Genomic DNA, 12,790 nt, shown 5'->3' on the forward strand with positions numbered 1-12,790 from the left:
GCCCTTCCCATACTCAACTAATCAAAGGATTCGGAAACCAACGCCCTGCGTTATGTGGGATTTGGGGTGCGCAGCAGGTGGCAGCCCAATGAGACCCTGGCGTTCAGCCCGTAACGGCCATGCCAGGACTGGGGTGCTGTACGAACACCCTGGAACAGCGCGCAGCGCGTAAAGGCGTCGTGGCAAAAGGTGGCAATAGGCTGGAAGGGCCAGCACCTCCTGTGTGCGCTCGAAATACCAAGTAACCCTTCCAAACATCCACGCGCACTTCGCTATAATTTACGTTTATGGGCTCGATAAACATATATATATATTTCCCACCAGCCCCACCCAGAAAAGTAATGCTCGGAAGCGACGCCCAGGGTCCCAGAAATGCTAGAGCGCGTCCATGTGTATATGCGTGTGCTCGTGTACATGCGCGCCCCCGCTTCTTGACCATTGCCGAGTAGGGACTCGGGAACGAGAGGGACACAAAGCTAACCATTTATGGAACAAGAAGGGGGCTTCTCTGTTTCCTCTAAAGCAGGGGCGTTTGAAGGGTCTGCATATATATGAAGATCTAGCACCCCCTGGAATTTAACTTACTCGGATCTAAAATTAAAGAGCGGTGGTCGTCAATGAAATTTCGCGATCGTCTTACCAACGTATAAATCGCAGAACAGCGTCATATCAACGGTGGGATTGAGCGCAAAACGATCAGGGGCTTAAGCCTCTAAACATGCCACCCAAAATTAGGCCACTATTGTAAAACACTCGCAGCAGACCCAGGTGTGTTTCACCAGGTGACATTTTGAGGGCACAGTGGACTGACTGGTTTTAAGAACTTTTTTTTTACTATTTTAATCAAAGACCTTCTTTTCATTTGTAACGCACACCACCGCCCAAAGCCCAGCGAGACACCCATTAATGACTGGCGCTGCGGTAACCCATAAAGTTTTGGGTTCAAGCCCCACTACGAATATTGCGTGGCCAGTAGTGTTGGTGGGCTTTAGAGGCTCATGTCTCTGATTTATTGCCCCCCCTCCAATATATATTGTTAATTCCAAGCCCCCTTCCATGCGCTACATGCCCACTATATCAACTGGCTCAAAGAAGAATATTCCTAGCAGTAATACATTTTATTGATATAGCGCCTTTCCCAAGCTCAAAGGGCTCTGAAATAAGCAGACGGCCCACCCACTTTTTCTTTATACCTAGACGCTCATAAAGGGGGCTCAGGACCCTAATCAAGTCACTTCACCTACCTGGGGTCCAATTGGAAAAACAAAAGAAAATGCAACTGTTGTATCTCAAATGCTCAGCACTTCTGCACTACACAAGGCGCTATATATTTTTTCCCCTCTCAAATGGAAATCTTAACTGGTAATAATGCATTGTAGACGTGTGGGCCCATCACTGTATAAAGGGGGCCTCTGAAGTACTGGGTGGGGGGCATGGTGAGCTGTACATACAGCGTGTCCATCCGGCGCCTTTCATCTTCACCTGTCAAGCGTATTCGGGCGTGTGGCGTTTGCGACACACACAAGCAAATCCTGATAATCAAAAAGAAGAAAATGAATCCTAAATCTAATTTAAGAATCCAGCTGCTTTAGATATCATCTGTCGGCGGCAGAATAAAAGTACGAATCGATAAAAAGAAAATGAATGACGGCGCGTGTGTAATAACGTGGAGCCGCAGGTAAACGGCGCCTTCTGCTCCCGCGTGGCTTCCAGCTGCCTGACGAAGGTTGTGTCAGGATTCGCAACTCGTCAACGTAACGCTGGCCGTGTGTGGGCCCGCGATTCGCCGGCCTCGCGGTGGTCTCCGCGGTCAGAGATCGCGACCGGCCCCTCGCCCAAGTTTTTTTGACAGACAAGCCCTTGACGGACGGCGCCGGATGGGGGTGGGGGTTTGCTTCGGGAGGCCCCGCCCTCGGCTGCGCCTCTTATTGGAGGAGAGGAGCACCCAGCTGTCAGTCAAGGCAGCAGCCCTACAAATAGGGCCAAGGGTGCGGGGGAACGGAGAGAAGAAGGGGGCTGAACAGAGAACCAGCCACGCCACGCTGCGCTGCCAGCCGCTTTTATTGGAAGGCAGAATCCCCGGAGCCGAGCGGATCCCCGCACTCACAGGTGAGGGGCTTCAACCAGCAGACAAGCTTTGGGGCTACAGCGCTCCCATGCCTGGCAGGTAACCTTGGTATAGGTGAGCATCTGTGGGTGGCACTACGCAATGCCGGGGCGAGGGGTGGCGATCTCGTAGTGTAGTTTCTCATTGAGCTGCAAGAGTTAATTCGGATGTAGCGCATGAACAGGAGACGATAAAGCGGGGCTTGACGACCCTGCACAAACGGGGTACACTGGAAATACACTAGTAAAGGGAAAAGAGGGGACTTTTAGTAGGTAAGCGCCTTCTGGCATCATGTAGGGCGCTGGATTTAAAACGGTTCAAATGAGTGACCAGGGCACCGGGCACCTGAGCAAAAGAGCGGTGCTCAGCGCGCAAGTCTCCATCTCCAGCACCTGTTGAGCTTCGCGGTGAGCTGCAAAGGAAGACCTCGCGGTGCCCCCTGAGTCAGCCGCTTCTGCTCTGCTAAAAAGACAAATAAAACAATGAAACACACACACAATCTGGGATTCATACAGACAAGGACACAAAACTACACATCACCTGCACGCGCACACATATGAGCACCTGCCAGCGCGCGAGCGTCTCGACACGGGCGCGCACGCGCGTTCACAAAGCCACCTGGAGACGAAGCACTCGGAGGTGAAATGCCGTTTAAGAGAGCAGCTTAAGGAAACGCTCGCTTGGTGCCTTGGGGAAATGCGTGGGGTGGGGTCCACAAATCAGCTCTAGAGCGCCCCCAGAACAGAATGACTATAAATAAACTCCTGCTTTCTAATCATCCTATGAACGCGTATTATCACTGTCGTACCTTTAGTAGGGGGGTAGGGCGCTGCCCCCGCTATGCCCTCTCTTAGGCAGGCGGTGTGTAAGGCGTTGGACCCTCAGCCTGTGTGACCCTGAGCAAGTCATTTCATTCGTCTGCGTTCCATTTTTAGAAGCTAAAGAAAATGAATCAATAGGCGGTGTAAGGCGTCAGATTGTTAGGAAAATATGGAAAATGTGCGCGGCAGATCCACAGCTTTTTTTTTTTCTATCCCCCCACAGTTGTGCCAAAGACGAGCGCCATGAGGGGCTGTACGGTCCTGGCGGTCCTGTCCTTTCTGATGCTGGTCAGGTCGTGTCACTCCAATTGTGAAGAAGTACAGGAGACCCCGAACAACGACATGCAGGTAAGAAGAGGGCGCGATATGGTGACTGCCCCGCCGTGTGTGTCGTGTCAGCGTCTTGTCTCAAAATTTAAATAATAAAATGAAACAAAATAAAACCGACATTCCGGTTAAAATCGCACCAAATTCGCATTTTGATCCTCTTCTCGTGGAGTTCTCAAAGGTTGGGTTTCTTTCCCAAATAAGTGACAGGCGAGACGAACTTGAAGCGGATTGTCACCCGGCCAGCACCGGTGCGTTTTTCATTCGCTTGTCTTTAATTAAAGCAAAATGGCGAGTTTAAAGATGACAAATCGAACTTGAGTTTGGACGATGGGTGGTCTTCACCGAACCGCTATGTTTAAATCCAGTTAGAGAAATGGCGCCGTCTCTTAGAAATGCATGGCAGCACATCCACAACTACAATGGCTAATGTCTAAGGACATAAAGCGGCGCCTCGATACGCAGCTGCAGCTCCACACCGATTCACCCAACCAGAGACTTCACCGTTTAGGTGTGTGAAAGGCGCTATATTGTATCTATACAATTCAGCTCGGTTTATATAGCGCCTTTCACTGAGCGCCGCCTCACGCACGTTTATTAAGGGTGAGTTAAGGAGCCCCGAGGCTGTGGGTTCAAATCTCATTACAAGTGGGACCCTGAGCAAGTCGTTTTACCTGCCTGCGCTCGTCGTCTTGGATGAAACCAAATAATAAGAAGAAGTAATAATACTAATGAATCTTACAAGGTGACCAACGTGCGCCCACACAAAAGACGACATGCGCATTCACTGTCTTAGAAAGCCCCTCACAGCAGAGCCACGAAGCGACACGGGCGGCCATTATTTGAGTGGTGCCATTTATGAAAGTTAAAGGGCGCGGGGGGACACCGAGGTGGACCCCTCAATCTTCCTGGTCTCCTAAACTCTGATGATACTGAATGGGCACCAATACGCGCTGGGAGCCGTTTATGAAAAGTAAAAGTGCGCATGCTCCGTACACCTAGGTGCGCGCGCTCCGTAAAGTCCGCGCTATGTGCACCAAGGGGCGCGCGTGCTCCGGACACCGAGGGGGACCCAATAGCTCGTCGAAGTCTAATAATACCGATGGCTCGGATATCGAGGGGCGACGTGTATCCATCCCGCCTAGTGGCTCGCAGTGGGTTTGACTGTGCCTCACAGTGCCAGCCCGCTGAACGCAGACTTCAAAATTATAAATATGAAAGATGCGGTATAGAGAGGGGTCGAGGACCCCTTTGAAATGCCCAGCTGCGTCTGCCTCATCAGACTCCATTAAAGGCGCTTATCCATCAGGGTGGCGTATACGACTTTGGACTTTAAATCCTGAGGCTACGGGTTGAAATCCCACTGTGGGACCCTGAATAGAAGATCCCTTCACCTGCCTGGGCTCAAATTGAAAAAACACAAAATAATGTAACCAATTGTATCTCAAATTTTGTAAGTCGCTTTGGATAAAGCCTAATAATAATAATAATAATAATAATAATAATAATAATAATCCTTCTTCGGCCAACAGTAGCCCAATTTCCGTTGGCTAACAGTACTGCTGGCGGTTGTTGTTAACCCGGGGCTCGACCGATCTGGAATGGAAATTTGTGCTGTTGTCCGCATATTGATTTGGCAAAATTTTACACCGGATGCCCTTCCTAACGTAACCCTCCCCATTTATCTGGGCTTGGGACCGGCACGAAGAAACACTCTGGCTTGTGCATCCCCTGTGGCTGAGTTAATAATAATAATAATAATAATAATAATAATAATAATAATAATAATAATAATAATAGAGAGAGAGGTTAGGAACGCGTGCTGATACAGCGCATTGCCGCGGCAACCACATGACAAACTAATAATAATAATAATAATAATAATAATAATAATACCTGGCAGACTTAGAAGTTGAGCAACGAAGACCCGCAGAAAAGACAAAATGCATGTCCGCTAAAAAAGTAGCAGCGAAAGTCGGGCACGCGCAAATTCTCCTGCTAGTTATTAAGACCCCCGATGCGACCCTCAGTTGATCTGTATCAGATTCTATTGCCATCAGGGTGGCATAATGGTTACGGATTTGGACTTCCGACCCTGAGGTGGTGGGTTCAGATCTGACACTGTGTGACCCTGAGCAAGTCACTTCACCTATCTGGGCTCCAATAGGAAAAACTGAAGAAATGGAACATTTTAGAGATACAATTGGTTTCAGGTCGTCTGGGAAAAAACCCAAATAGTAAGTTATAATAATAATCATAATCATATCGATGGACCGAAATAGCCCCACAGAAAAGACGACACGCACGTCCAGGATAAAAGAGGCAGCACAAGTCGGGCACGCGCAAGCTCTCCTGCGAGCTATGAAGCCCCTCCGTACGACCACCACGCGCTGTCAGTCGAGTGTCACACTTCAACATTATAAACATGAAAGATGTGAAAGGCGCTGTGTGAAGAGGGGGCGAGTGCACCTTTGAAATGCCTGCAGGTGCGCCTGCCTCCATTAAAGGCGCTCATCCTCACAATCCGCGTTACCGACACCGTGTGACCCTGACTGATCAAGTTACTTCAGCTGCTTGACCTCCATTTGGAAAAACAACACGAAATTATTGAGTCTCAAAAGTTACAAGACGCCTTCAGAGCGTCAGTCAGATGATGATAATAATAATAATATTTTTCATATTAATAGTAATAATAATAGCAGCATACGTCATTGAATCCTCGCGTTTCAAGCGTAAAGGAGGACTTCTCAAAAGTTCTATGGAGTTTCAAGACGATCCTACCGTCCTCTCCCCTGCCACCCCGCCCTTTCTCATGTCTTGTCTTCTCCTTTTCCCTGCAGGAAAGCTCGAGGCTCAACGGCCTGCCCCGCTCCTTTCTGAAGCGATACTACGACGGCTCCTTCGATGGCTTCGTGGGCCTCATGGGAAGGAGAAACGCGGGTGAGTACAGGAAAGTTCAGCCCAGTTTGGGGACCATCGGAGGTCGAGCGGCTTACTCGTTGAGTGAAATGGGCCGCGCTGTTCCAGGCCGCTGACTTAAAACAACAACCACAGCTTTTATTTCTGTAACTGGCCGCCATGTAAAGATGTGCTTTGGCAGATGACAAAGAAATAAAAAAGTAAAAGGCGATTCAAGTCGAAGGAGGTCGGCTCGGCTAAAGAGACTCCCATACAATTCCCTGCCATGACTGTGATGGCCCACCTAGCGGCACCCTCCAAAGTGACGGTGCCAACGCGACCGTTCAGAGCAAAGCCACAGAGGGTCCGTCCACACCTTCTCGTTTAGATGCGCAACGGGCTCCATGAGCAGATGATGACAGGTTGGTGACATCCCAGTGGCCTCACAGCGCACGACCACAAAGGTCTCAGTTCGGGTTTTCTCGATCTGTCACTCACGTCCGCTTTACATTAATGACGTCTGTTTTGTCCAAAGAAGCGACTTCGTGTGTAATGAAAATCCCCCTAAAGTAACCAGTACAGCTCTGGGGGGTCTTCATTTCAGACAGGCAGATCGTCTTAAGCTGATAGAAGTTTTCCTTTAAACGTTTGTCGCTGTGTGTTTGTCAAGCAATGGACCCTCGGGGGACCTCCCAGCCCAGTAAAGTGCCCTTTGACACCCCAGCCTGATGTTGATCTGCTCGGATTCAGCACCACGGACAGCGCCGCCGAATGAAACGCACGGAGCGCCCGGGCGCCCATCGCGCCGCACATGCTGTATAGTAGGCTGGTCTTTAATACCCCGCTATGACGATTGAGACCACCGAGAGATGATTTTAAATCATAAAACACCGACAAACGATTTTAAAATCAGGAGTATTTACTCGATTGCGGGATGGCTGACCGGTGAATCCTAAATGAAGACGCCGCGCCACGGTCCTTTGAATAGCCTTTGGAAAACAATTGCTTATTGTTTTTAAAGACAAAAGAGAAAAGCGGAGCAAGTAGACGAGACAGGTTTATTATCAAAAGAGAATAAAGCCCCCATGCCACCCCACCAAACTATTCACTGGATGGAGAGCTGAAAGTATAAACCGCACGCGCTTCACGTCCCAATATAAGAGATGTTGTGGGTGAAGAAGACAAACGAAGACGAGTTGGGGTCCTCCATCACCGAGACCTTCAAGAGGACGTGGAGGTCACACTGCGCGGGCGCCCCCACCCGGGCTCAGCTCTAGGGGGTCATTTAGCTGACCCCACCACCTTCCCAGGCAGATATCATGTCGAGCCCCTAAAACACTCTCGGCTATACTAGTATGTGTTGCGTTTTTGGGCCCCCCCCCTAAAAAATGATGGCCCCTTACCATTTTGGTCAACGTGGAGCCGGAGGTGCACCCACTTTCTACTATGGCTGAGGTCCTCGGCTTTAATTTAGTAGTTTCAGTCCATAAGCCCCCTAAACAGGTCGATCGGCAGGTCCGAGTCCTATTGTCGCCACTAGGACCTTCTCGAAATCCGTAGTTTTCCCCACCAGACAAAGGAGATGATATAACGAGGAAGGGCTTGGAGATGAAGAACACAATGGAACTCAATGTTTTACTTCATACCAGGGTACTGATAGGGGGCTTAGTCCCGGCTCTCTGAACACCAAGGGAGGGCTCGTCTTTGAAGGTCCGTGTCTGGGGTGTTGCCCCCCACTTGGTGTTTTCATGCTGTCAGTAACCAAACAATTAACGGGAGCAGACTGAGCTAATAGGAGATCGGGGCTAATGGGGCACGTGCATTCATTTTTCTCAAAGATCAAGGGATTTAAGGCTGGAAACTAATAAATAAACAAATACATAAATCCATCTTCATTAAAAGATAAGCGTCTGTGTGTTCACCCATTCCAACAGATGGAGCATCTCAAACACTTGTAGTGATAAAATGTATTACATGTATCATTCCAACAGATGGTGTGTCACAAATATTAACACTTCTTTTATGAATCCAATATCAAATGGCACAAAACAGAAATATATACATTGCACTTGTCATTCCAACAGGTGGCGCATCTCAAATATTTGTAGTGATAAAATGCATTTCATTTGTCATTCCAACAGATGGCACATCACAAACATTAACACGTCTTTTATGAATCCAATATCAAATGGCACAAAACAGAGATATTTGCATTGCATTTGTCATTCCAACAAGTGGCGTATCTCAAACATTAGTGTTGCTTTTATGAATCTCATATCAAAACAGACATATGTATTGTACGGCACACTACAGACATTTACGCTGAGGTCTGTGTTGATTTGCTCAGATGAGTTGCACAGCTAGTACATAAATAAATAAGTAAATAAATAAATAAATGTAACAAACTAATTGTCTAGTTATTTGATAAGAAGTTTTGTAAGACGCTAGGTGACGTACAAGAAATCTCCCTCAATACCGTGGAAGTGCGTTAATCACGCGGTAATCCACTGATAACGAGACCATCGGAGTGCCTGAAACTTTAAATGTCATAATAATAATAAAAATAGCAAATGAATTGGGTGTCTCGCCCCGTATTTCAAATTTAAGAATAAACTCCATGGTCCTTTGGCAGTACACAGTGTGCCCCTTTGGCACTGCTAGAGAGATGAAGAGTTCGCTCAAATCACGATTATCGATCCAGTCTCCGAGTGCATGACAAGCAGTGGCCAGACATCCTCAGGTCAAGTTGGAGCCAATTTTCTTTTTTTTTGGGTGGGAGGGCTTGGATCAATGATGGAGCCCCTCTGTGTTCATAGCAGGTACAAATATCCCCCTTGCTTTCCGGAGCGCACTCCCTATGGATTGACCAGCTCAGGTTACATTCGCTATTCTGAATGGTTTTGGGGTGCGGGCGCCCCGTGACCCCCCAGTCAGTATTTACAGCTTGCCCATGTCGCCCATACCCAAATCTACCACTGCTCACTGGTCCTTGTGGCTCAACATGCGTGTGTGTGGGCTGTGAATGGAGACTGGGCGCTTGTAACGCGCTCCATGCTGCCCCCCTGTATTCGTTTGAGAGTCCCTGTCGTGACGTCGCTTTTATCCCAGTCGGCTTCATTCCCGTTCCTTTTGTGTTCCGTTGAGTGTCTGCGGTTGTCTCCGTCTTCCGAAGCTCAACTTCAAGACCGAGAGCCCCAAATGGACGCTGAGAATGGATTTACACGCAGCGCCCTCTTGTGGTCTCTCAAATCTGAGAAGCCACCGATCGGCCGCCTTTCGTTTACTACTCGCCCTCAGGTCACCGGCACTTGCGCTCGTCTGCGGGACGTCTTCCGTCTCTTTCGACTAGGACATTGGCTCAGTCCCGCCGAAAACGTCAAACGGGAGGCGTTTCCATGGACACGGTCGTTTCGTTTGTCTTGTCGCGTTGTCTGGATGGCAAGACGGAAACAAGAAGCGATCAATGTGTCTGTGATGGTCCGTGCAGGGTGGTCGTCTCGGGTGGGCACTTTATAAAGTTCAACTCTTATTGTAGTTCAAACTTCCCTTTACTGAGCACCGTTATGCTAGGCGACTTACGGCATTCCTTTGGTTCCATTTCTTTTTGTCCCCAATTGAAGCACTTGCAGGTGAAGTGACTTGCTGTGGGTCCCAGAGTGTCAGTTGTGGGATTTGAACCCACGACCTCAGGGTCGGAAATCCAAAGCCTTGACAACTGCGCAACACAGACAACGATGCATCTCAATATATGTCACAGTCTCTTATATAGCGCCTTCCCTGATTGAGATTGAGTCCCACGAGCCTTTCGTTCGGGTTTATTCGGACTCTTTGAATGCAGCAAAGTCCATAAAGTCCGTGATGTTCACGCGCGAAGGAGTTCAGGCAAAAAAGCAATACAGTGGGCCCCTTGGTGCCCCTCACCCTGCACCCTGATGGTCGGTGCGCACACTTACTGTATGTGTGCTGACCGGCTCTCCGTGCACACCTGGGCACTTTGGGGGCCACTCGAGCACCGCCCGACTTCAGGTGGCGCAGCCGCCCCACCCGCACGCCGCTGTCCGCGGTGCTGAAACGAAGTCCGCCAGAAGCAGCAGTCCGGCCCTTCTGCGCAGGCGCAAATTACAGAAGTAGCGAAGAAAGTAAGAAAGTGGGGTGGCACAAGGTGGGGCACGGCTCTGAAATGCCGTTTTAGTAGGCTGCGTGGTCCCATTGCTGACAAAGACCCGTTGAATTCTAACAAGGCGGCTTTAGATAGGAAGGGGGCTTTGAAAAAACAGACAGACTCTAGCCAGATATGAAAGACGCTACATAATAGACAGGCAGATAGATGTGAAAGGCGCTATATAACAGACAAATAGATATGAAAGACGCTACAGATAGATGTGAAAGGCGCTATATAACCGATGGACAGAAATGTCCCAGTGCTGCTGACACACACTCAGATGCAGCATTCGTCCTCCAACTCCTAAAGGTGCCATTGCGGTTTTTCAGCGGGCTGCCCCCTAGTGCCCCCCACCTTAAGGTTACATGGACCTTTTCATTTCTTTAGCTCAGCAGGTCCATCAGTAGCCGCTAGCAGTTTTGTGAAACGCCAGGGGTCCCCCCGGCTCAGTTCAGGTCCCTTGACCTGCCGTGTCCTGCTCCGTCGCCTGCTAGCCAGTGCAGATTTCTTTTTTGCCCACCTGACGTTTTTAGAGCCCGAATGCCCCATTGAAGATACAAAAGACCCCCAACAGGCTAAGGTGGTTCTTTGCGAAGCAGTGGGTCTACGAGGTGACGTGATGGGCCGCATGGCCGGCTCTGCTCACTTTCACAAATCCTCTAGGGGGCGCCTGTCGCCGTCCTCGGGTTCCACTTGATGTTAAAAGCCGCTAAGTGCCTGTCGTTTGACGCCATTTCCGGGATTTTATTTGCTGCGCAGGCGCGGGGTCAGGCCTAACGGGGAGGCGTAGGATATTTACGAACAAACAGCAGGCGGCGCTGTCGGTCTCTCAGTTCAATATTGAGCCACTACAGTACTACAAATAACTAAAGCGGGTGCAATGGCGACCTACAGAGGACACTTGTGTCGCACGGGAGGACAGAACGCACGCAACCCCCTCGCTGCTGGGTTTCATTTCATACGCCAGGTGGCCTCGCCAGCCGTTAGCTCACCCGGCTCGTCTTTACTTTGTCAAGCTCTCTGCACTGTGCCAACTTGAGTAGGCATAAAGGAGGTGTGGCAGCCCACGGGGAGGCGATGTCACGAGGCGCGTCCATCACTGTCTCGCAGTGAACTTCAGGTGTCGCTCAGGTAGTTTTGTCCCCGAGCCGCACCGTCAGCACCACTGGAAGCATCGAATTGGAGATGGGGGGCTGCAAACGAAATTCCAGTCTGAGTCACAAGGCTCTGGTGGTCTTCCTTCAGACCCGTCTCAGATCGGCCAATCGGATTTTCAAAATCAAAAGAGCTCAGGCGCGCCGTCTGGTGGCACTCCATTTAAACAGCAGTCGCCTGTAGTTTAAGGGAAAGGACAGCGAGCTGGCATCCCGACCAGGAAAGAAGCAGAGGACAGCAGTCATTCGGACTGTGCCCTGTGCCAAGTGAAAAGACAGACAGCAAGTGACAAAAAAAAAAATGAAGGCTGGTTACTCGAGGGGCTGAGCCACAAGCCAATGGTGCAGTCTGGTGGGACACATGCGGAGGTCTGCCCACCACAACACTCGCTCTCTTGTCCCAATGCCATATTGTGCCCTCGTGTCACCTCAGGCTGTTGTCTTAGCCACTCAGCACTTTTCAGGTGATTAGGCGACTCCCCCCAAAGTGTCATAATTGTATAAAAATAATGACCCACCCACCAGATGCCAGCCAAAGAGTGAGAGGACAGACAGTGCCACCCTGTGACCCTCTGTTATGTTTCCATTTTAGGACTCGATGAGCCGTCACTGCCACAACAAAAAAGTAAGTATAAGTGTGTGGCTAGTGGGGGGTCCGCGTCCTGTGGGCATCGGCCAGTGGCACCCACTCATTTAACCTCTTGTGGCTCTTCCAGGGGACATGCACGACTTCTTTGTGGGGCTGATGGGTCGCCGCAACTTAGATACAGGTAAGCTGGCTCTGCTTGCAGCCATAGGCGCTATATACTCCCACCCTGACCTAATCCAAGCCCCCCTCTACTCTCCACAGCAGAGGATCCCACCCAGCTGAAGGAGGAGGCCGCTGCCTACCCGGACTTGATGGAAATCCTCTTTCCCCGCAAGTGCAAAGGCAGGTGAGATGTGGGCACAGCCACTGGTCAGCCATGTGGGGCACAGCAGCCCGTTTCTAGCACCCTGACACCCCCTTTTGTTTCAGGTTTCGTCGCAGTGTGTAGGACCACCAATGGGCACCTCCAGCGTGGACTCCTCACTCCCAGCAGAACGACTGCCGCGCCCCTTCGGTAAACCAGAATCATCGTGTTGTGTGGAACGAGGCCGTCGCTCGTCACCGCGGGCCTGGCACGAGGGTCACCAGAAGAGACACGGCCCCCCGTCCCACTCGCTTGCTTTCATTTGCTCTTTCACTCGGCGGCTTCAGATGAACGAGAAGCAACAAAGTTTTTTTTTTTTATTTAAATAAGATGGTCGTCCTGTGTGTTCTTTCTGGGGTCTTTGTGGG

The 12,790-nt window shown here is 50.0% G+C and overlaps 1 protein-coding gene across 1 annotated transcript; it reads left to right on the forward strand.

The window, feature by feature from the left end:
- The first annotated feature begins 1,877 nt into the window (after positions 1–1,877).
- Positions 1,878–12,748, forward strand: tac3b (tachykinin precursor 3b). The gene is made up of 7 exons (XM_039749596.1): positions 1,878–2,109; positions 3,152–3,276; positions 6,096–6,195; positions 12,062–12,094; positions 12,186–12,239; positions 12,320–12,404; positions 12,488–12,748. Exons 1-7 carry the CDS (start codon positions 1,878–1,880, stop codon positions 12,504–12,506), a joined length of 648 nt encoding a protein of 215 aa, XP_039605530.1. The 3' UTR covers positions 12,507–12,748.
- The last annotated feature ends 42 nt before the right edge of the window (positions 12,749–12,790 follow it).

Source organism: Polypterus senegalus, chromosome 3 (genome assembly GCF_016835505.1).
Source record: "Polypterus senegalus isolate Bchr_013 chromosome 3, ASM1683550v1, whole genome shotgun sequence".
Lineage (NCBI taxonomy): Eukaryota > Metazoa > Chordata > Cladistia > Polypteriformes > Polypteridae > Polypterus > Polypterus senegalus.

What these genes read in the sequence shown, in the direction of transcription:
- tac3b (XM_039749596.1), top strand. Translation starts at nt 1,878, where the DNA reads ATGGGGGTGGGGGTTTGCTTCGGGAGGCCCCGCCCTCGGCTGCGCCTC. An exon ending in GCGGATCCCCGCACTCACAG is followed by an intron (nt 2,110 to 3,151) that starts GTGAGGGGCTTC and finishes ATCCCCCCACAG; the next exon opens with TTGTGCCAAAGACGAGCGCC. An exon ending in CATGGGAAGGAGAAACGCGG is followed by an intron (nt 6,196 to 12,061) that starts GTGAGTACAGGA and finishes TTTCCATTTTAG; the next exon opens with GACTCGATGAGCCGTCACTG.